Below are 25,932 nucleotides of genomic sequence, written 5' to 3'. Positions count from 1 at the left end.
CACTGTTCAATCTCATCCTCACTGAATTCGATCTGTTTTTCTCTCTTGTATCTCTTATGATCAAACTCCTTATCATTCACCAATCTTTTACAAGGTCCATTGCTGTTGCTTGCGTTTTAAACTCATCCGTCAGATTTTCTTCTACTCTCTTCAACTGCACAGCTGCTTCAATGTGTAAAGCAAGGTTGAATTTAATTTTTTTCTATTATGTACCGCCTCGAAGTATCTTTCTCTCTTGATCGCTTCTTCCATATAGTTAAATTAATGCTAGCATCAATATAAGACGAGCCTCTTTCGAGGTCTTCAATATTTGTTTGCAAGCCCTTCCAGTATCTAACTTCTTTAATCCATTAAAATAATCACTTTTCCTGAGTAGCATAACCTATCTTGCTTGAAAGACATTCCGGATCAAGTTTTTTTCATTGTTATTGAAAAATGTCTATTTTCCCATTTAGGATCGGTTGGGACCGATGTTTAGGTTCGGGCTTACAAGGCTTGTGGTTTACTATCAATCAAGATTGTCACTAAGATGTGGTAAAGTCCGGTTTGTCGTGCTCTGCAATCGATTCACATCATAACTAACTGACCAAATGGAAATTGATGTTAAATGACGTAATGAAAATCACTGGCTGCCAGTAACTTGTCGTCTCCATTCTCCCCATCTATAATCCGCCCAAGGGCTTCAATTTCAGGGCTTACTATTATTGTCACCACGTTCTCGTTTGTAAACACCCTGTATTATCAATCTGAGCACTAGACCGGGTCCCCCGCACCGCAGGTAGGGGGTGTAAGTTATGCCACTGCATCATCAACATACTGAACAAGTATTGTGCATTACTTGTGTTTTATTGTTATCCGTAAACATAGTTTGGAATTGCCTTTATTTCAGTTTTTCCTAATAGTAATTTTATCTTCTTACCAGTATAACCAAGTTATATTGACATAAATTTGGAATAAATAATACCCATTTCGGCAAATGTTAGTTGATTTGTTCAGTGGTTTATGCTAAATTCTTTTTTCTGGGTTCCTCTTACATTTTAAGGTTGCGCTGTAAAGTTTGCTTACACATGGACAGTGACTATTTTTAGGAGCAAGCACGGTAATATGATGAATTAAAAAAAAAACACATATATCCTACTTTTGTACTTGATAATAATTATTCTGCAAATAACTTATTAGTTCCATACTTCTGTCTGTTTCAGTGGGATACAAGAAGCGGTGAGATTGTACAAGAGTATGACCGCCATCTTGGTGCAGTCAATTCGATCACATTCGTCGACGAGAACAGGCGATTCGTCACGACATCCGATGACAAGAGTTTACGTGTATGGGAATGGTGAGTTTAAAATTATCAAGATCTGTGGTTTGGAAAGGTTATATTCCAATGAATGACCCGTTTTAACACGAGTATGTCGATAAAATAATTTAGAAAATTTTCAAGAAGAATCAGAACCTTGGAGAAGGTACAACTTCACAGTTTTTAATTCTCTTCCTAATTATATAAAATGCATAGATTGCATAAAGTTGTTCAAAGGTGCAATTAAAAATAAATTGATAGATGCAACACTCTATAGCATAGAGGAAAGTTTTAGCTGTTGAAGTGAATGAACTCGGCTCCTTATGAGAGTGTTGTCAACAATTCCTTGAATCCTTATGGCTTTTTTGTATGTTCTTATTTATTTTTTGTAATGTTTTGTGCTTCAGCCTGAGATACTTACCTGGAAGTAGTGTAGTACTGAATAATTGAATCAAATACTATTGAATCTAAACTAATCAACAAAGAGACTCAACCAATCAACAATCTTCTCCTGTTGAAGACACTTCCATTATTTCAACTTGTGTAGGTCTCCAGGGGGACTTTTTAAAGATATATTTTACGTTGCTCATTTCATGGAACAAACACTTGGTTCTCACATCTTTGAAGAATATATTCTATAATCAATAATTATTATCAAAACAATTTTACCATTATCAAAACTCTGTTTCTTAAATTTCATATTTTTGTACAGGGATATTCCGGTGGACATGAAGTATATAGCTGACCCCAGCATGCATTCTATGCCTGCTGTGACTCTTTCTCCAAACCAGAAATGGCTGGCTTGTCAAAGCATGGACAACAAAATCGTCATTTTCTCAGCATTGAACAGGTTCAAGCTGAATCGGAAGAAAACATTCACCGGGCACATGGTGGCCGGCTATGCTTGCTCTCTCGACTTTTCACCCGACATGAGGTAGGCCTACAATTCAGCTCACTTCAAATAAAACATAATCAATATGCTTATTCTAATCTTTCGTTTTATTTTGATTATACTGTAGTTTCAATTCTTGAAGAGAAGTTTATCTTACTTTAAATAAAATATCTCCAAATGCCAATTCTAATATGTGAGTGCGGAATGGGTTTATCCGTTCATCTTATTCCATATCTTAACTGTTTTTATTCTATTTTAATTTGTACCTTCAATTTTAATAGTACTATTACCATCCAATCATTCTATTTGTTTTTCTTCTATTTATTAAAAATTGTTATTGTCATGGAGAGAGTGAATGAGCAGCGTAAATATTTATCAGTATACTATCAAAATGTTAGAGGTTTGAGGACTAAGACACACTCATTTTTGACTTCACTCTTGGCTTCTGATTATGATGTTATTGTTATCACTGAGACGTGGTTGTATAATGGAATCATGGACAGTGAGTTGTTCACCGACTCCTATTTTATTTATCGGAGAGATAGGCTACAAAGTATGGGCGGTGGGGTCCTGATTGCTGTTAATCGTAGGATTCGCTCTAATCTATGTCTCTGTTTAACTCTTGATCCGTACGAGAGTCTTGGTGTCAATATCAACTTTGAGGGTGTTAGCCATACAGTAATCGCTGTTTATTTTCCTTGCTCTTCTAGCTTTCAGTACTTCGATACCTATTTGAGTCACCTGGAATCTTGTTATGCAGCTATTGGTGATAAGTTGATCTTTTTGCGGGATTTTAACTTACCTGAAATTACCAATGATAGGTATTGTTTGGAGCTGGGCTCTCCTTCTGCCAGAAGAATGGCCTCTTTCGTTACTTTTAATCGTATCTTGGACTTGGTCTTTTCCAGCATTGACATTAATGTCGAGCGTTGTGATTATTTCCTGGTGCCAGAGGATGCTCACATCCATCGCTTGTCATTACAGTTCAGATGGTGTCCACATTTCCTGATTCCCGTTCGAATTGTATTGAACTGTATGACTTCAGGAGGGCGGACTATCTCATGCTTTATACTCAGTTGAGAGACTGTCATTGGGAACTTATTTATAATTCTTCTAATGTGGATGAAGCTGTTGATATATTTTACAACTTCATCTATGAGTGCTTTGATAATTATTGTGTGCCAAAGAGGAGGGTCAGGCCGGTAGGCACTAAATATCCACCATGGTTTAATGCTGAAATAATAGGATTACTGAAAAGGAAGGATAGGTGTGCTAAAAAGAAAAGTTTCTCTTTATACCACTTGGAACAATTTAAAAGCTTGAGAACTCGGGTCAAGCAGTTGATTGCTCGGCAATATAGTAACTATATATTATCCAGGGTGGAGTCGGGTATCAAAAGTGATGTCAAGAGCATTTGGGGTTTTGTCAACTCAAGGAGAGCTAATGGCTCTACTCATGAAGGTATGCATTTGGGTGATCAGGTTTTTGGATTGCATGATTTGCCAGATGGCTTCGCTCAATATTTTTCTTCAGTTTTTTCTGACGACGATGGCAACATCAATCCTGGAATTCATGTCCCTTCCCTTTCAATTGGTTCTATTGACCTGAGTACAATATTGGCAGCAATAGGTAATCTGAGACCTAGTTCTGGCTGTGGCCCAGACAATGTTCCTCCATTTATTGTAAAGGGTTGTGCTGAAATACTGGGTCCTCCCATGAAGTTCATCTTTGATCTGTCCTTGAGGTCTTCAGTGTTCCCCACCAGTTGGAAAATTGGTAAGGTTATTCCCATATTCAAGTCTGGAAGAAGGAATGACATATTTAACTTCCGCCCAATAACTCAATTATTGTCACCTTTTGCTAAGGTATTTGAGAGAGTGCTTCATGATTGTGTGATTGGTCATATTAGTCCCTTTTTATCTAATAGTCAGCATGGTTTCCTGAGGGGTCGCTCAACCACAACTAACTTGCTTGAATTCACGGCTGATTTTTGAATTCACGCGCTTGATGTTGGGGTAGAGTGGATGGAGTATACACTGGCTTTTCCAAGGCTTTTGATAGAATCAGTCATAAGCGGCTTGTTTGCAAATTATCTAGTTTTGGTTTGGTGCCTCGGCTTGTTAGTTTCTTTTCTGACTACCTGAGTGATCGTCTTAATTATGTTTCTGTCTTGAATTTGAAATCCAACACTTATGTCAGTTCCTCTGGTGTGCCTCAGGGTAGTAATTTGAGTCCTTTGTTGTTCCTAATGTTTATTAATGTATAATATATACCTGGCTGCCTGTTGCAATCCAATTGTTTGATGTTTGCTGATGACTTGAAGATCTACAGGAGGATTGATTACCATGATTCTGTTCTGCTGCAAAGTGACCTGGATTTTGTCTCGGGGTGGTGCACGGATAACGGCCTCGATCTCAATGTTGGCAAATGTAAATTTATGGTCTTCACTCGTAAGCTGAATTATCCTATTTTCAATTACAGAATTAACGGCTTTCAACTCTCTGGGTGTATTGTTTGATTTTTCTCTGAGTTTTGCTCCCCATGTCCATTCTTTGGTTGGTAGGGCTAATAGGATGCTAGGTTTCATAATGAGATCTACGGCTGGGTTTAGAGATGTTGAAGGCTTGATGGCTCTCTTTCCTAGCCTTGTTCGGAGCTTGCTTGAATATTGCGCGGTGGTTTGGGATCCCCATCAGGTGGGTCTGATACATGAGATTGAAATTGTTCAGAATACATTTTTGAGATTGTTATTTTGTAGAAAACAGAATCGTCCTTGTCCTTTGGGGTTTCCAACTGGTGTGTTGCGCAGCATGTTCGGCTTTGAGACTTTGGCATCCAGACGGAAGGTACTTTCTTGTTTATTCCTCTATGGTCTTGTGAACGGTTCCGTGAGCAGTCCTAATCTGTTGGCAAGGCTGAATTTTAAGGTTCCTGTCTTCAATAATCGTAATCTGTAAGAGTTTTCAATCTGTAGATGTAACACAGTTGTTCATTATTACTCACCAATGAATCGTATTCCTCGTATATTCCTCTGCTGTGATGGTCAGGTGGATCTCTTCTCCTTGTCTAAATGTATCTTCAAGAGAAAACTGTCACCATTCTTCAATTGAAGAGTAATATAGACCTGTTGGTCTTAATTTACTCTGGTTCACAATGGCCTTTTCTTTGTTTTCTCCATGGTCACCCTTTTTCCACTAACTAACTTTTAATATTTTTTCTACTTCCCTTTTGCTCCCTTTTTTCTCTAGTTCTTTAATCACTTCTCTTAGAATTAACCATATGTAATACGTAGGTTATATGTTGTTATTTTATGTGGTTATGATTGATCTTATTGAATAATCAAAATTCAGTTTTATCAATTACCATTAATCTTTTCTTTCTCAAAGTAGCTATAATACTATTTTTTCTTGTCTGTTTTTCATATGTACCATTTTTCTTGTCTGTTTTTCACATGTACCATTTTAATCATTCTCTTTATTACTTTTCTAGTATTTATATATAATTTTTTTGTAATAATTTTTAATAATGTATTTCCTGTATTCATTAGTGCGCTTGGGCTGTTATGCCTGTTGCACTCCTAGATTTTTGTAAGAAAAAATAAAAATTTCATCTAAATTCGAATTATACTATAGTTTCAATTTTTGAAGCGAAGTTTCAATACTTTCTAAACTTTTTCTGGAAACAGTCATGTATGTAGAAAATTTATTGTTAGTTCATAAAAAAACTCAACTTTACGTCTTGAAGTAGTGAGTAAACAACACTTTACAACTTTAATAATAACTGAAAATGAAATGGAATGTAGTTCATTCTAGGATTGAATACTGTATTAAGTAGCTTTATGTTTGTCCAAACATTTAGGCTATAGCCAATAATGGGCTTTGCATGAAGAACAAAAATATCCTATTGTACTGTATCCTTATTTTTACATGTTGAGTTTTTTCTTTCCAATTGAATTTGAATTTATATTGTTACGTTTTATTAAGATTAATTGGTGCATTAAGAGTCCATCACTTCCAAGTGGAATTGATTTTTATCTATTATTTCAGTTACATTGTGTCGGGGGATGCTGATGGAAAATGCTACGTTTGGGACTGGAAGACGACAAAGCTGTTCAAGAAATGGAAAGCACATGACGCTGTGTGCATTGGAGTGCTGTGGCATCCTCACGAACCGAGCAAACTTGTCACAGCCGGCTGGGATGGCTTAATCAAGTATTGGGACTAACTTAATTATATACATCAGTTCCATTTAAATCATTAAAGCAATATTTTTCAACGATCTTTTCTTTTTCTGATGGAGTATTGAAAAATTTATTATCAATAATATATAGACTTCAAATTTAATTATAAGGTTTCCAGAAATAAACATTATTCTAAAACTGAAGAACCAAGAACCCAATGTAATATGAGTCTAGAGGACAATAAGAATAGCAATATTTATGGTAGTAAACAATAAGACGGGTTTAGTACATGATCAATCTGTTTTTAGCCTCTTAAAGCCCGAGCCACACTTATCATTCAACTTTCCGATCCTACCCATGTCCTATACTTCTGTGTTCATATAACGAACATGTGTGGCATACGCCATTGTAGGCTGTTTGTCATCAGTAATTGGATCGGAACGCTGCACGATAAGTGTGACCCTAGCTTTATTCTCTTTGGAACCAAATGTTGTGGAAAAAAGCTGTACTAACTTCAAAATGATGAATAGGAGTGACAAGAGATAATTGAATTCATGTAGCCTATAAGTAAGAATAATAAAGTACAATTTTTTAGTTTCCATAAATTTTATTATTAGATCCTAATTATTCTTTTCATGAAATTAATATCGAATACGGAAGGTATGAGATGACTACGATGAGTTGAATGAATAGTTATCAAATAATGTCGATTATTTTCTGTGAACTGTGAACGTTGTGCCTTGCATGCTGGCTGAAACGAAAATAAAGCATCAAATTGTCAACATACACTTGAGTCGATCACAAAACACGCCTCCAACAATAAGCTATAACAAACTTGTAGGTAATTTATCCGTAAACTTGCCACACCAACTTCTTTCAAACTCAGTCTGTTTCTCTAGTCATATTTCCTTACGACTTTGAAATTAAAAATGAAATGCATTTATAAAAAAGCACTAGATCAGATATAATGCTCCACTACTATAATGCACCTTTTCATACATCTTATAAACATGTGAAAATTGATTGTAAAAGTTTATAAAAAACTTTAAATAAACAACATGAGTCTAGTGCATTTATCACAGACTGGGACGTGCAATTTATCTTTAAAAATAACACAATTCAAGAAAATATAGAGCTCAAGTATATAATTACCATAAATACCTTCAGTCATCAATCACTGAATTTCTATACAATTTGGGAATCTCCTAAAACCATGATTCTCTTTTAAATGAAAAACTGCCGTTATAAAATTAGAAGAGACGGAAATGAAACAATTAGAAAATAGTACAGCAAATAACACTAATGACTCTGAAGAGAGATAGCGGATCTCTCAAGATATATATCTGGTCTCATCAAATCAGAACGGGAACTACTTATTTAGCTACAAGTAGGGATGAACTATCCAAATATTGAGTACTCTGCCTATATTATTTTATGGTAGGTAATAATATTATCACCGTTGATTGTTGAAAAAGCACACTTTCTTAGCATCGGCAATGAGAATTTTCTTGATCTTACTTCATCAATTGCACCATATTGGCTGGCATTAAGCAGGAATATTGTGTAGAAATAATTAGTTGGGTGCATTACAGACGCGGAGCAAAATATGTTCGAAGACGCTGTTCGAGTACGTATTGTTTGTTCTGCTTTCACTAAATGTTCGAATTGAATAGAATAGTTGGCGGCGCGGCGCTTGCGCAGTGAAAAATCAATTCCACTGCACTGGTGGGTGAGCTGCTGAGTGAGTTGTATGCGCTGCGCATGCGCTTAGCACATGCACCCGCCCTCCGCGTCCTGTTGGTCGCTCTGTGGCGACGACTGCGTCTGTAGGTCCACGGCTGAGAAATCAACGTCAAGGAATCATACAACACTTTGCGACAACAGATGCGAAACCTTACTTCAAAAATTATCATTTGGTTTTTTCTGATGTCTATGCCCACATAAGCACCAGGCTTTTGCGTGGGTAATGAAACAGATTAGAGATGAGTTGCGTTAATTTTTGTCCATCTTTACAAGATAAAATCTCTATTGAATGAATGAATATGAATAATTGCTTTTATTTTAACATTGTTTCCTAGATAATATTATACAAGAACATAATTTTAGTTATAAAAAGCATTAAACCCTTGGTCAACGACCGTCAGGGTGAGGTTTGTCAAGAGTAGACTCAAAATCTCTATTGAATAAACTGAATGAACTTCAATTCATATATTCTTCAAAGTTAGATATTCACCCCAACTCTTGGGTTACATTGCCTCTTATATTCAAATAACTACTTTTTTATCAAAGTGAAGAAAAATATTTACTTTTTATAGCGAAAAAAAACTCTTTGAACAATGCAGAATACAATAAAAATTATGCTAGTAATTTCTTAAAGCTTGAGTATTGATTGGAAGCTATTAAAAATGTCAACTCCCATAAATTGGTACAACTTATAAATTGAGCAGCTATCTGTTATTTTTATACTGCTATTATGCTGAGCTATATTGCTGAAAGAGAGCACAGCCAAATAATATTATTTTTATTTTTGTTGAAGATTCGAATTCATAAAAAAATAGTTGAAATCTATTTGCATCGGAGAAAACTTGTTAAAAATATATTCTCATTGGTCTTTGTTCATACGAGTAATAAATTTACAGCAAAATAAATAATTATTCAAGGAAATCGTCATTTTCTTATTATTAAGAGGTCACTCAGAATTGGAAAATTTTTATAGCTAATAATGATCGTATGTGGATGATTGATAATCATGTCTGAAAAATGATTATCTACCAATTTGTAGTTTTCAATAATGACCAAAATGTATATTGGCAATGAAAATAAAATAAGTAACACGAGTTTAATTACAACGTCCAATGTTGTTAAATTGAAAATGATAAAACTGCAAATATGTTTTATTGAAAATTTGAATGATACCCTACATGGGCTATTATCCTGCCCTTTTCAGAATTAACAAGTCTCAGTATAATCTAATCTCTATAATGTTCTCTCAAGCCTGTCAACTTTAGTCTCTTAATATAATGTAGTCCCTAAATAATGTCAACTATTTTTCATCAAAACCAGAAGTGTAAGAAGGTTTTAGTAGGTCAGTTAAAAACAAAAATTCAACCTTAAGGTTATTTACATGTAGGTAATTTATTGCTTCATGACACCATAGCACTTTCTTTTGTTTATTATGTATAAGGATATTATTTAAAAAAAACTCAGATAGAGCTTATATCTTTATGAAAACTAATACAGATCTTCAGTTTTAAATTTCATGCTTCTGTTGTAATTGACTCACAGTAATAAAAATTGTTTCATCAGCATACAATGTATTCAGTAAAAATGCCTATTAATTAATATTTGGTAAAATAATAGCGTTTTAGATCACAACAATCCACGTTTTAAACTTCAGTTAGAAATTATAATTTTTGATCATGGATAAAGTATTAAAGTATGGCCCTAGACCAATTCTTAAATCAATTATAAATATAAATTGAAACCTGAATAACAATATAAAAAATATTCTTCAAATATATATTTTAAGGAATGTTTTTGAAATTAATTTCCACAATACAAGTAATAATTATCTAGTTCTATTTATTAATAAGATTTCTGTTACCAGAAATTATCTTATAAGTACTGTAATACGTTATCTAGAGTTTAAAATCATTTCATACGGTATATAAAGAAGACACTTATTAATTTACTTTCAATAGGCATAGAGAATCCATGTAGGCCTATTGCACTAGGAACATGACACCTAAACCTTCCAAGGATAATAGAATGAGCTACCAATAACATTTTGATCAAGTTATTAAATAAACTTTTCAACAATCTCTAAAAATATAAGTAGGCCTACCATGTGAAATAGCTACAACATGTTTAATTTCACCTTGCAAGTCAAGCTGTTGTAAATGAGCATCAAAGCTGGAACGTAAGGCCCCAAAAAAATATTCCAAAAAATCAAGCCACTTTAGCGTTCTTTCAAGGAACATTTAGCATACAATTCACCATATAGTCATATAATACGAAAGGATCATATAACCATAAAATCAAATAATGTCATGTCAAATAATTGAATTGATTCAAATTGATTGTATTATAATTTGAATATTATTTTTCAAACTAATTTGTACCTTATTTTCAGTTAAACAAAAATAATTATTGCAATAGGAATGAGTGATAATGATCATTTTCTGATATCAGGAAATTTGAAGGGATTTAATTGATTGAAATTATCAGATCCACATGGATAACCAGTTTTTTGTAACGTGTAGGCTACGGTAACGAAAGTAGCATTTCATGATGTTGTTTTGTACAAACATTAATACTGTACGATACTCGACGTTGTTCGTGATCGTGAAAAAGTGCAAATAATTCCAACACAGACAAAAATCACATCTCAATGAATTGAGGCATCATGGTGATCCATACTTACGTCATACAAGGTGCTAACGTCTCCACCACAATGTAAAATGATAATTTCAAACATAAAAATGGGAGGGAGTTAAAATATTGAATATTAAGCTTGGAATAACATGCTCAAGAAGTGCTAGGATCAAAGATGTAACAAATGTATGATAAGTGAAGATCACATATATTTAAAGGCTTCAGTCAGCATTATAACAATAATGTGAGACTGATAAATAAATAACTATTTACAATTGGACAATAAATTAATAAAGTAGTACAATTTATTGTAAGAGTAAAAATCATTCAAAACAAAAAGCTAATATTTTCAATATGGCTTCTGCTGCTTTGAAAACAATTATTACTTATAACGATTACGATTACGAAAATTTGATTAGTTCATAAATAATATCATAAGTTACAGCATGAACCACCCAATGCTTTCAATAGAATCAATCCCTACTGCTCACCTTGAAAACAAAAAACCAATTCTTATTGGAATTTTCAGCTCCATTTCGTCCTGAATGTTTAAAACTTCACAAAAAATAATCAGATTCCTATGATAGAGACAATTCCAAATTATTATTTTCCAGTAATAGGTAGTTAACACTTGAAAAATAAATTTAACAAGTAGAGTTCAATGGCTTACAAGTAAATTTCCAATTCAATAATAAATTCTATTATTTATACAAATCTATAAGTATTCAATAATGTGTTCAGCTTTCTATATTATTAGTAAATTAATAGCGTAACTCTGCGATAAGATAAATGAAGTAGAGCCTTGTAAATCCAGATCCCATTAACAGGGAATTACGGATAATCAAGATCCTATATGGAGAAAAACTGTTGTTATACACGCCAATTCAACAAAATCAAGTTTTTAATGTTTGTGTTAAATATTATAGTTTTCAGAACAGTACAACTTCTGTGTTGCCAAAAAAGGAAGTTCAATCAACTGTTCAGTACATTACAGTGAGCATAACTGCAAACTGAACATTAAATAACTAAGCAAAAGTAAAGCGAGTTCTAAATAAAGGAGACATGGATGTTTTTTGGCAAAGATCTTTCACTTATTATTCCTTCACATTCTGCGGTTAACTTGGATTTTGTTGAACTTGGCCGGCTCCGCCCACACTTGTTCCTAACAAAGGTCTACTCTAATAATAATTCTCAATTTGATCATTTTCAAAACTGTGTAGACTGTTGTAATTTATTCTTGAAAAAATCTTACAATGGTTAAGGTGAGTTTTAGGCCATTACAAAGCTACAAAAATAATACTGTTGAGTTATAAATTCAATATTCAAAGTACTGCATTGGGAATATTGAGAAATATTTCAATAAAAGCCACTTAAACAAAACTATTATTCTGCTCACCTTTACTAAACACGAGTGATACTCATTTTGAATGTGAATTGGTGCAATAAACTAAATAAATAATACTAAATATCAATCAAAACCTATTCAATAACCTGCTAGCTGCACCAGATTTTCAATAAAAATTTAAAGCATTCAGAAATTAAATCAATACAAAAATATCAAATGTCATAAATCATTGATCTCTACATCACAGTACACATATGAAAATATTTCATTTCTGGAATACACTCTAAGAATTTTTTTCTAGAGAAAACTTGATTGAATATACTTTTTCAAAAATCATAACTATAAACGCAAGCTTTTATAAAGGTATACTAAAATGATCATTCAAGAGCTTGGACACAATTGTTTTACAAAATTCCATCAATTAATTCGGTCTAGCCTAAATGAATGATTTGTGAGCGTTGCAGTCTCAACACTCAACTTGAAAATAAACTACAGAACATTGTGAATGCAAAAAATAAGAGACAGGGAATATTATAAAAAGCAACCATTTATGCATTTTGGTGGTTCATGCATTGTTTGATAACAGGATTTCAAACATGTTATTGTCTTTTACTCATATAAAAACGGTTACAAGCCATTCAATCCTGACGACTATATGCATCAGGTGAGTACCAAAATATTAAGTAACAAATATTGCATGGAATTATTAATCTATTGTTCTTAGAATGTTGACATTAGCATGTATCATTATTAGTATGCTGGAACTGAATTAAGAGTTTGTTGCACCACAACCCTCCACGATATATTTCACATAGAACGTTTTGCGAATGCAGAATCTAGTGATTAGCAAACTGAAGACGAGTCAACAGAACAGGTCAAGTTATTGTTGACCAGTGGCAATAACACCCAGACACATCAGATCATCATCCACCTTCAGCAAGAGCAACTGCTGTCTTGGTTCTCAACGTCATTGGCTGTTTCTTTCAGAATCACTTCTTGCACTGCAGTTTCGAAAAGAGGAGTTCCAGTTAAGGAAAAAACAAATAAATAACAATAAAAGCAAAACAGAAGAAAAAGAATGTGTAAATAGTCAACTTGAACCCAACTTATAAAATATTATAGTGAACAGAACGATACTTTTCTTTATTTACTGAGCAAGGTATTTCTGATGTTGCATTTTGATCAAAATCAGAAAAGTTAGTTAAGTATATACTACAAGAAAGGGCTCAACGAATAAAGCAAATTTTGGAAAAGTAGCAATGCTTCTTCAATCACTCGACCAATTCATTGAATCAAGAACCTAATCGGAATTATTAAATTGGAAGCCAGTATAAATGAAGAATGCCCCTAAAATGGGTGATAGCATTAGTGTATTCTAATAGAATGAATATTGTCCTTGTACATTTGGAAATTGAATCGAAGCGAATGTGAATTAAGTCATTTGTCGCCAGGCATAGACTTGCAAGTCTCGAATAACAAGTTTGATAAACCATTCTACATTCAATATTTAATAATGGAAGAAATAAATAATAAATATTTTTGGAGTTGAAAATATTGCAAAGAAAATACATACAACATTAAAAGTGCATAAAGCTGACGTGCAATCGATGGCAACAAATAAATAATTGAAAACAGTAGACTCCTTTCTTTAATGCTGATTAAAAATGGGTGAGCGATGAGAAAATAGATTTTGTACTACATACCAGTGAAAAGCAATACAAATTCATTTCGAATTAAAGCTGTGTAATTCATCTTAGCGATGGAACAAAAAATGACAACGCAAACTGTGTGATTAAAAACGAGCAAGTCAATAAAGATAGGATATGCATGGGCAAATGTACAGCATCGTGCACCACTCACCTCCTTCACACCAGTCATTTGGTCACACACGATCAAACAGTACACTATACTATTCTATGCAAATAGAATAAAATCAATTTTATCCAATTTATTAAAAAAAAATCCAGTAGATGTCAAAGTTGATTTTGATTTTCAATTTTATCAGATGAATTAAAAGTGTGATAAGATAGTTTTCTCGTACTTCTCCCGTTATTTAGAATCCTATTCAAACTCTGTTGTGCTACGAATGATTAGTCCTTGATAATTAGATTGTACTACGAGTGATAAGCGTAGTGGATATCTAATGCATTGTTTTTCAACAAGTGTAAACGCATCTCCATTATTGGCTTGGATATATAGTAAATAGTAATGTAATAGAAGAGTTCTTCAAAACGCCAAAATTCTAGGAAACTTTAACCTTCAACTAGTAATATTATAAATGAATGAAAAATGGTAATACTATAGTATAAGTGAATATTGAAAAGGATACTGTCTTCGGGTGGTTTATTTTCTGTTGAATCCATTCCTGGAAGGGCAGCTGCAACACGTCTAAATAGCTGAAATTCAAAAGCACATACTCGAATTATACACCACTTTATTCAACATTATCACAGCCCATAACATAGAATATACAAATTAGATAGATATTCTATCAATAACAATATCGGCGGAAAAAGAGGAGCTATTTTCATTAACTCGTTCCACACTAGACGGAGTACATTCATTAAAAATCTAATGTTCTATTAGAGAAGATAATTTTATTGGAACATTTGAAACTCTGCAGAAGTAAGATTTAGATGCCTCATCATGAAATATAGTTTTTATAAGCATAACACAGTTGACTATAAGCTCAAAATTTACATACAAAGTTAATACGGTAAAATAGTTGTTTTCTTTTTTTTTGTAAAAGTTATGGTTCAAGTATGAATTTGTACTGAGTAGAATAATCACTCATTTATTGCAAAATATCTCTATAACGATATAAGCAACGAAAATAATTCCATAAATTGATAAAAAGTGTTACGAGAGTATCATGTTGTATTATTCAATCAGAAGAAGATAACTCCGGTGAGTGATAATAATTATTGTTCAACACTATGTAATATAAGGAAGACAGCTGAAGGACTCAAGTTTTTAAGTATGTATACATTTTTACCTGCCAATAAATCCCTGAATGTTAAGACACATTAATGTCAGCTCATTCCATAACTGTTACAAGGTTAGAAGATACTGAATTTATAGTCTAATTTACACATTTAAGACTAGTCTAGAAACTTTGAATTTATTTTAAAACGTATTTTGAGTAAATTGTACCAGGAATTCCTTTATACTATTATAGGAGGTCCTGATTGTACTGAATCCAATAGAAAACAAAAAATATATACGTAACAACTCCAGGAGGCAGTCTAAGGCCCGATTGCACAAAGGCCTGTTAAATCGTGATTAAATGCTAGCCTTTTTTTCGAAAAGCCTTATCTGATTGGTTCTTGAGACATTTAATCATGATTAAAATTCAACAGGTTTTTGTACAACCGGGCAAGAGCCTATACAGTATTCAATAATATATATTGACATTGTATACCTATAAATACAACATTTTTGTTCACAACTCAATAATTGTGTTTTACAATGAGTTTTAATCTGAAAGGAGTTCTTGTATACTATAGTTGGCATTATCAACTAAGCATTTCTGATGTTTTCAAGATTTGTATAATTATTTTTATAAAGTAAATTCGTATGGCTTTTGTTGGTGGGGCGTCCCTTGCGGGAAGGTCCCACCGCCTGAATATATAATTTATATACCTATAATAATAATTTATACATAATTTTTATTACTATGCATGCGACATCTATTTGTTTCAACTCTTTTAGATAAAGTAATATTAATGAAGATACTTTAACAATTAAATTCAATTACAGCAGCAGATGGTTCAATCAGGAGAAAAAGCTTGAAACGGCAGCGGCCATATGGGAACTATCCATACCATAATAGAAATCGGATGCAATCAATTATGTTTACCTGTTTAACATTGTAGCCAGCCTTAGCACTGGTCTCTATGAACATCACATTGAGTTCTTTGGCCTTGTGGTCACCTTCTTCAGTCGAAACTTGTCGCTTATCGGACAAATCGGTTTTGTTACCCACTAGCATAATAATCACATCACTCCCTCGTTCTGTCCGCACGTCATCGATCCACTTCGACGTCTGGTGGAATGAATTCGCATCTGAAATTCAACAAAATTACTCTTAAAATCAATTCACGAGACATACATTTTTTAAGAATAATAATTGAAGTATAATCTAATAAATCCAATAATCTAAACCTAGACAAGAATAGACCAATATTATACAGAAGACAGTACGAGTGCAAAAGTAAATAAATCTAAAGAGGACTTAAAATATAGCCTAATAAAAATGAATAGATCGCTAAGAAAGTGGTAGCTGGTCTAATTCTCAGTTAAATGTGTAACATTGTCAACTTAAATTATGAAACCACAATGTATTTGATAAAACTGAAACTTGTCAGGTTACAGGTGGTATTTTCATAACTGAAATTCCTTTAAATCTCTGAAGAGTATCTTCTAAGTTAGTCAACCAATCTTTTGGTTATGTTATCCCATTGCCAAAACGCCAGTCACAATGTTCTCACAAATTAAAAAAGACTTTTCAATGTGTTCTTTAGTGATGCACGATTGTAATAAGTTATTATTTTTTAACATTTCCCAAAATATTAGCAATGAATCAAACAGAGAATAATTCTTGAAAATGAATTTTCAACTGGAATGGATTGAGATTCAACTGTAACCTGAGGCGAAAATGTTCTACTCAAACGACAAGTTTCTTGATGAACAGATATTTTTTATTATAAACAATAGTTATGTATTTTTTGGAATAAACAGGTTGATTCCAGTGGGACCTCAAATAAAAAACAATAACAATCAGCACTTAATTGCTAAATTTAAACTATAATTTTTAAAGACTGAGCAAGAATAAATTGAGTTATGAAAAGAGATGAGACTGCATTTGGCAAGTTTAAAGTTCTACTAGATGAGAGCTCTTGTTACTGACTTGTTATATCGTAGACAACTACTGCAACCGTTGAGTCTCGAATATATGAAGGTATCAAACTTCTAAATCGTTCTTGGCCTGCTGTATCCCACAACTGAAGCCTCACCTGTCGAACAAAACCATTCATTAATATTACATGAATTGAATTGCTGCCTTTTTAATCCTAGGAGGGTGAAGTTAGGGCGTAGCCGGCCCTCTCTTACACTTGACCCGCCAATACAATACTAATTCACAATCTAAAACAATACATCACGAACATCACATAAAACGAATAAATGATACATAAAAAACACATACACATAATAAAATATATATTAGGTAAAGATATTCAGAGATGAGATATTAGGTCAGAATATTAACTAGTAAATTGGAATAGAATCAATGATAATGATAATAATATCAATTCAAATTTTACAAATAATTACATTCAATAACAGTTGACCATAATTTACAATAAATGTAGGTTGAATACATTATTAAATTGATTACTTAATTTCAGATTATAATTATTATAATCATAATCATCAAGTAAATTTCATCAGTACAAAGGAAACCTTAATAATGTCCAACCTCATAGTATATGTAGCCCAATGAAGGACTCAGAGGAATGAGGCACTTACTCCAAAATTGAGATTTCCATAGACAATAGTAACTTTTGCACTAACAAACAACTGTTGGCTAACATGCCAACAATGCTGTATTAACATGTTACAGAGTTGTATATTGAACGCATTCCAATAAGTATAAGCAAACATATACAGTGAAAAGAAATATCATACTGAGAAGTAATACACTTAAGTCCATGATTTTAGAAGATAAATGATGAGTAAAATTTTGTAAAATGTACTGTGTGCATTCCTCTGAGCCCTCTCAATATTTCCCAATGTTTGAGGAATATTAAAAGTAATTAGCCTACAAAGGCCAGCCTATCTTATAGATTAAATTCGATTAACACCTTAAAGTTTGAGATTAGCGAATTTGTTAAAAATAACAGTTCTGAAAGTTGTCCTAATGACCATACATAGTAATAAATTCTTATCTCACTTTGCTTATAATCTCAGTCGTTAAACTAGTATAAACGAGAGTAAGTTTAGATAATAAAAATGAACGTGAAAATTAGAATAATTTCGTTGAAAGAAGCATGCTTTCCAAACAATGAATGCTAGATGTGCACATCTTTTCTAAATCTAAAAAATATTTACTCAAATTTGATTGCAAGAAGTAACATATTTCTGTAATAAAACTATAAATTTGCAAAAAAATATTGAGTGAACTATGAATAGAAGAATGCCTGCATCATTATAAAGTGCATATTCGTATTTAAATAGGGCAAAACATATTAGATTATTGTATATCAATAGGCTACACTATATCTCTAACCTCGCGAATATGATCAGAGAATATCATAAAAAACTATACGTGGTTTCTCTTACAATAACATACATTTGAAAGGAAAACTTTTTATGTATCAACAATCTTAGAAGCAAACTAGATGGATGGATAATACCGAAGTACCATCAGAAAGTAGATATTTTAGCACATACTGTAGGCCTACGTACTATGATTCTGAGAGAATTGATTTACGAAGGAGAAAATTATTCCATTGAAAATCGAAATTCCAACTTTTGAAGAGCGGACATCGTAAGAACTGTTCGAAATAATATCACAAAGCTATATATACTGAAAAAAACTTGTAGTAGATCATCAATCTTAATTTTAGTTCAGTTAGTAATGTCGTTGGAACGCATTGTTCCCAAGACATATGCATGAAAATAAAAAAACAACCTTAAAATCACCCTCATTCTTTTTAGAACAAGGGGTAGGGATGGGGACTTTTGATGAGTTCACCTCCTAACTAGTCTCAACAAAGCTGCAAAGTCAAAAATTGTGTTACAAACATTCATTTTAAATTCCTTTTTCATTTGGATGATTTCACACTCAACACTGAAACTGCTGCAGCAGTTGTAGGGATTTTTTTCAAGATTACGTTTCAAGGACTCCAGCTATGGAGTTATAGGGCAAATGAGGTCAATAATCTCAAATAATCAACAATTATGATGATGAAAATGAGAACGAAATAGTGAAATTATACAAAGTTTGTGAAAATTATGGAAAAATCTTAATATTTCTTCAACAAGAATAATCTTACAACATGTTTTATTGGAAATTCTATTCGAAAACTACTTTTCTGTCGCTTCAAAATTCTGGTTGAATAATTACATATTTCAGCCTATTACTACAAAAATCCAACTCGTCTTGAAATTGAACATGATGTTGAATAAAATCAAGAAAACTATTTTCAAACAAAAAATCACATTTAAAAAGCAGACAAATATAAAAATTTTGATGATAGTATTGAACTGAAAATTTCACATTACAATTTTTTCCACGGCAACCAAAAAAATGTTTTGTGATATTATTTTGTGCGAAATAAATTAATTTTTGAATGGCAAAAATTTGTCATAGGCTTTTATGCTATGAATAACTGGATTAGGTATATGTCTATATTGTATACAAGATTTTTTTCAATGCATTCAAAAATTAATTTATTTCGCACAAAATAATATCACCACAAAACATTTTTTTTGGTTGCCGTGGAAAAAATTGTAATGTGAAATTTTCAGTTCAATACTATCATCAAAATTTTTATATTTGTCTGCTTTTTAAATGTGATTTTTTGTTTGAAAATAGTTTTCTTGATTTTATTCAACATCATGTTCAATTTCAAGACGAGTTGGATTTTTGTAGTGATAGGCTGAAATATGTAATTATTCAACATCTAAATTGATTTATGAATAAAAAATAATTTCAAGAGAAAACAAATGGCAAAAACTGCACATCGATATCTCAAACCTTGTTATTTTAACATTATTTGTTTTGCTTTAGATTTCTAGAAACATACATTTTTGTTAACAGTTCAAATTAATAATTCCTTCCAAACAAATTAATATTATTTTTTCCATTTCATTTTAACTTCAACTATTGGTTGATAATCTTATTTCACTTTGACAATATAGTAGTCCTTAACTCCTTATATTATGTTAAGCCAAGTCCGGTCGTGTTTCAAGGAACTGGGTTCCATCTCTAGCATACCTTGATATTTAATGCAAGGAGAGCCTACTTTGAGAATCGAAGTAGTATCTCTTCAAATTACATTTAAAATGTAATTGCTGAAAAATAACAATAGACTTCTACACAAATAAACTCACAAGCTAATGTTGTCGGGATTTCCCTTAGTAATTGGTTGATAAATGATCAATTAATGAAAAAAATAATGAAAAAAAATATGTTTGTAAAAAGCCATTCTTTTTCAAAGTGAGGTAATCAGTGTTAGAACAATGGTGTATTTTGTCGGATATAGTACAGATAAGATCTATTTTATTAGTGTGGTAGTCATAAAACTCACCGTTCTATCTTCTAAGTACATGGTTTTTGACAGAAAGTCTATTCCAATAGTTGCCTGAAAAAAATCAATAATACATATCAGTTGATTTGTAATGAGGTGCACTATGGGGGAAGAAACTTTTCAATAATATTAAAACATTTTAAATTTCATATAAACATAGGCTATGATGGTAATCATATAAACATAGGAAATAATGGTAATTTTAACTTATGAGATGTCAGCAGGAAAATATGGATAAACGAAATATATCTAGTGAAAAGTAATAAGATACTTTGATTTTGACTTAGGATCTTTAAACAAAGAAGCCTTATGAATTAAATACAGTAGACTAAAGTGAGGTCCACGTTATAATGGCAGTGGATAAAGATAGAAGAACAGCGTTGCCTATTCTCTGCCTTAATTAATTATATATCTACATTGTCAAAAACAGAGTTGGCATCGTTGCAGAGCTAGAAAATGATAGTACTACCTGCTTTGTCGAATGATAGACAAGGATTGCAACATCAAAGTTGATCAAATACTGTCATTATAACGTGGACCTCACTATACCTGTTTTTTCGTAATTCTTCAACACAAGCCAATAGATAGCTGAGTAACAGCAGAATAGAAATAGCTTGGCATAATAATTTACCAATATTGTTATTTTTAATTGATACTTTCATTGTAATGGCCAGTATTGATCCGATGATTTGGTTATCAAACCTTGTAGAATTTTATGGGTTTCTTTACATTGTATTGAGCGTAACCTAATTAGAGTATACTAGTTTTATTTATAGAACGGTATAATAAGGATTATGCATGTGCATCATTGTGACTTGTTTGAAGGTGCAGAGTCTGATGTGAAAATCTACGTAAATGACAGTGATGTGAATTGCCACGGAGCACAATTCCACTGGCAACAGACATCTTTATTTTTATTTTTCTCCTCAAGATAATTCTCCAGATTATTATTCACTAAATCTTGGGCAATGAAGTCAAGTCAAGTATCGCGTCCTGGGTTCGAAAAACGTTGTGTTTAATTACCGTTTACATAGCTTCAGATTATTTTTAAAGATTTGATATTTTTTAGATGTACGCACTGCCTTCAACTATGTAGGTGTGTAGAGGATACACTTTCATATGACACCAACCACGATTTTTTAATATTTATTCATTGCATTCATTGTATCATTTATCAATCAAACCTCGTACTGGTATAAGATTGAAATAGGAAATAAATAGTCATTCAAAGATCGTCTTACAATAGAATAAAAATATGTTGACTACCTTTTCGGTCTTGATCCATTTCTCAATTTTTTGTTTTAAATGCTTCTGTCGCTTTTATTTTTATAAAATGTTCTGGAATAATAATTTTCTGTTTATTTGTAATGTAATTGTAGTGATTTCAGTATAAAGTTAAATCAGCTCGAGGCACAATACATCTATGTGCAGATCCGAAAATATAATTAGTTTGATGTGGTGTAGAGATGATTGCTGATATGATATATTTAATATCTCTAATATTTAGCTGTTCAACTGACATGACTCCAAATTCTAGGAAAGGTGGTGGCTAGGAGGAGGTTTCAAAACATTTACACAGTGGTGTTCAAATCTACGTTTGATTTACTATTCAGTTCATTCATCTCTGCTCTACTTCTTGATTTGAATTGAAATGTGAATGGGCTGTGCGGTAGCATTGTATGCATTTTCCTTCAATTGCTGCTAACTTTTCACTTCTAATTCAATTGCAAATACTTTTCTCTAATTGAATACTTAGGCTACTGAATGTTTGTAGCTATCGCACAAACTTTGTTTTGCCGACAACGCCAATATTAAGCATTATTATTATTATTATTATTATTCAGTTTTAATGAAAGTTTCAATTTCATTCGTGAATTTTTGTAATTTCGTTCTTAATTTTGGATGTCATTCGTAAGTGCGATATATCAAATGTGCGAGTAGTTCAACTTTTCGTTATTTTAGTTTATTATATAAAATTATCAACACATATCAAATAATATTAACACATTGTCATTTATAAGCCAAAACCCAACCTCCCAAACGTTTCCTTTTAACATTAAAACCTAATTGAACAGAACCTTGTAGGTTATTTTCAAAAAACTAGACAAATTGAAATCTCGCAGTATTGAGGCGCTCTTCTCATTTTCCTTGTTGACTTTCTGAGTTCGAACTTCTGAGCTCAGATTGACTGAGGTTGTGAATACATATTTTTTATTGTTTTTATAAAACAAAGGGCTACTGAAAAAGTTTGGGGAATGCATGTGTTGATCTTTTGTGTTGTTGAAAATTACGATCTTTTTAAAACGGAAAATAAAATATTTTCGCCATTTTCAAAAGATTTAAAATTGAGACCTGTAACCTAATCATAATGAAAATATGTTAAATGATAAAACTTAGCGTTTAATCTACAGTCGCGGTCTTACAAGTTGATCCCTGGACCGATTTACCACTTCTGAAGCATAAAGACGCTACTATGCATAACATTAACATAAGTCGACCATCTGAGATGTTGTCAGCTGTTTGAGTCAACCACCCTAGCAAGCCGTAATTTTTTATTAGGAATAAATGAGTATGTTGGCTTCCTTTTAAACCTCCAACCATCCCCGCACCGATAAATTAATCGACAGTCCACTCCACATCTGTAGGTGAGTAGCTTCACCCACCTAACTACACCTATCTGTAGGTGGGTAGTTTAATAGTTTTATTCAGAACTAGACTCAGCTGCGACTAGGGGTATCTATTTGTTCAGAGATAACCTACTTCATCTTGATAGTTGATAGGTCGTTGCCAAGGACTGGGACTACCAGATAGGCAGTGTCTAAAGTTTCCAATTACAGTGAAAAAACCTGGACGGTTATTCGTGCTGTGGAGGTGCTTCACTCCCAAAAAGAGGTCCCTCACACAAATCCTGAAGTGAGTGGTCTCTCCTGGAGTTTATTTTTTTACAGAACCAAGAGTCCCGTTTTTCCTGAATTTCCCTAGGAAGGCTGTTGAGAAATCCAATTGCCTGTGATGAGAAGCTATAGAAGCTTTCTGCCAGTCGACTTCGAATGTGACAAACTTTATTAGTGATTTCCTTAGGCCTATATCAAAATAAGAAAAAACATTGCAGTAAATATGGATCTTAAAATGTTTCGTTAACGAGATAACAATGGCGGAACATTTAACATTTATCTTCAATTCATTTATTTTATAAATTCGTTTAAAAAACAACTTTCAAGATAATGAAATAAATATTCTGAACACGTAATTTTTATAATTTAATAAATAACTATGACTATCTTTAAAAAGACATTTTATTGACATTTAAAAAGAGAGGAAATTTTAGATAATTTATTTCAGAAAACATATTCAGTTAACCTACTTTTTTGTCTAAAACGCACCCAATACTGTTGAATCAGGATTGAAAGGAAACAGAAAAGGCAAAAAATAACACATTTGAAAAATCTCTGCTTTAATCAATAAAATAGCAATAATTATGAAGTTATCAATTATGAGGTTTGAGTTTATTTCAGACAGATAAATACTGAACATTTTTTAACCAGAATTTAGTTTTGATACTAATTTATTAGTTACAAATCTAATTTATTAATCTAATTTATGATACAGTTAAACAATAACTTACTATCCTAGTTATATTTATCCTAAATAGGAAAATCACGTTTTGGCCTCATAATTTGAGGTGCTTGGCCGCCAATATTTATATATATTTATAAATTGAAAATTTGAAGAAAAATGCACATTTTTAGTCATTACTATCTCGCTAACAAAGCATTTTAGAGCACATGATTATTTATGATAATGTCTATTTCAATGTCAGGAAACCACTCACGAAATTTGTCAGTCTATTTTGGAAACCCTGACAATACCTATAGGATTGCAAATCGCTCTCTGTGTGGGTTTAAATGCTTGCCTAGTATTAATGAATTTATATTTTAATGCCTAACGTTACGTCTATTCGAATGTAAATTGAAATTATTTATTTCATTCTCCTAATCAAAAACGTATTAAGGTCTCTGAAAGAACATACAAATGAAATTAAAAATTTGACATTATTAGTACGCTGCAGGGGGAGATTTGGCCATAACCAGTAGAATGATATAAATGGAAATCTACTCATAAATGTCCATCCTCACCTGGTATGTGTTGTCGAAACTGTCATACATGAACCTTGTAATTAGAGACGTTTTTCCAACTGGAAAAAACAAACAAAAAAGAATAATATTAATGGAAGAAAAACAGATGAAACGTTTATCAAAAGCTCCCAATCATCTAATACTAGCTTAGGCAATATGAACTCGCTACCAACAAAATGAGTAAGATGATATAAGCCAAAAGACATAGGATTTTGAACATTTTTTGACTGTAGAATCTTATTTAGCAATCAATATTAATACTTGGGCTTGTAGTTTATTACATCATGTCACCAGGCTGGGTCAACAAGGCAAGTGTGACACCACCAGAGTCATTAGTCGTGGTGTCTATGTGTAAAGAAAGGGCCAAACCGGCAACCAGTGCGGTAATAAAAGCATAGAGAGTAAGGAACAAAATAAGAAATCGATCATCTTCAGCAACTAGCTCGGGTACTTGGTGTCTAACTGGCGACCCAGCATGGTGGCATTAAAAGTGCAATAAAAGCTTCTTAGTCTCAGGCGATACACTTGAAATAGGCAATAGGATTACTCTTTGAAATTAATAGTTTCATTTAATAATTTGAACCTATCATCATTGCAATTGCCGTCTTTGCCTGATAAAGATTGAATACTAGGAATTTGAGACAACGGACGAATTTAATACTTAGGTATCTAAAACTTAAGAAAACACTATCCAAGTTAGACCATTCACTAAATAGTTGAGAAGTTTTTCTTACGACTTCAATTATGTTGATGTCTTTATGTACATTTTTTTACCATATTTATAAGAGTACCGTACTGTACAACTTGTTTTACTGCAGGTAGACTAGTTATTAGCCTACTTGTAGTAGGTCTAATAGCCTACAAAAATTACAGTTATCCCAAATCACACTCAATTACATAATGACCAAATAGCAAAACATAATCTAATTAAGAAATTTAATCAGTAAAACAATGAAATCTGTGATTGGTATAACAATTTTTGTAAACATGAAAAGATTATTGAAGAAAATTTTGTAACATAGCCTAAATGGGTGTGTAGTTGTGGAAACCTACCGCTTTGTTCTCCTAAAAAGACAAGTTTAAACTTTCTTAAAGGGTTTCCAAAATCTCCAGACGACATTTCGGAATCACTGGACACTATAACTTCTAAAACTAAATCCGTAAAACTATCACATTTGTATTACACCCGTCCACGGATCAAACTGACAGCTCAATGGCGTTATGGCGATAACTGGGTTTTCGTGAGCCACGTTCTATATGAGCATTCTGCAATTTGTCAAAATAGGTCAGTAAAGAGATCATGCATTTCATATAAAAGAAAATCTTCCGATGTTTTTTTTAATCTTGGAATAATTCATTCCCGTTGAAGAGATTTTCTAACAAACTAAAAATG

At 32.4% G+C, this 25,932-nt stretch overlaps 2 protein-coding genes across 3 annotated transcripts in view; one reads left to right on the top strand and one right to left on the bottom strand.

The window, feature by feature from the left end:
• LOC111062178 (pre-mRNA-processing factor 17) overlaps window positions 1-6,968 on the top strand; it is a 16,654-nt gene extending 9,686 nt beyond the window's left edge. Inside the window, exons 8-10 of the mRNA XM_039422599.1 lie at window positions 1,203-1,336; window positions 2,010-2,231; window positions 6,236-6,968. Of these exons, the coding sequence (XP_039278533.1) occupies window positions 1,203-1,336; window positions 2,010-2,231; window positions 6,236-6,413 (534 nt within the window). The 3' untranslated portion in view covers window positions 6,414-6,968. The remainder of the gene's footprint in view (window positions 1-1,202; window positions 1,337-2,009; window positions 2,232-6,235) is intronic.
• LOC111062180 (ras-related protein Rab6) lies at window positions 6,957-25,932 on the bottom strand. Of its 2 annotated transcripts, none has more exons than XM_039422791.1 (7): window positions 25,593-25,781; window positions 24,540-24,598; window positions 20,404-20,457; window positions 16,998-17,103; window positions 15,948-16,153; window positions 14,418-14,484; window positions 6,957-8,207 (listed from the first exon to the last, which is right to left on the bottom strand). In XM_039422791.1, the coding sequence occupies exons 1-7, from the start codon at window positions 25,657-25,659 to the stop codon at window positions 8,137-8,139; spliced, it is 630 nt and encodes a 209-aa protein (XP_039278725.1). In that variant the 5' UTR covers window positions 25,660-25,781; the 3' UTR covers window positions 6,957-8,136. The 2 variants fall into 2 exon arrangements, with proteins under 2 accessions (XP_039278725.1, XP_039278727.1); XM_039422793.1 differs by lacking the exon at window positions 6,957-8,207 and adding an exon at window positions 9,526-13,089 and having other exon boundaries at window positions 25,593-25,932.

The sequence above is a fragment of the Nilaparvata lugens genome, chromosome 1 (genome assembly GCF_014356525.2).
Source record: "Nilaparvata lugens isolate BPH chromosome 1, ASM1435652v1, whole genome shotgun sequence".
NCBI classification, from domain to species: domain Eukaryota; kingdom Metazoa; phylum Arthropoda; class Insecta; order Hemiptera; family Delphacidae; genus Nilaparvata; species Nilaparvata lugens.
Note: the sequence above shows the minus strand (reverse complement) of the source record. Positions and strands in the feature narration are given on the sequence as shown.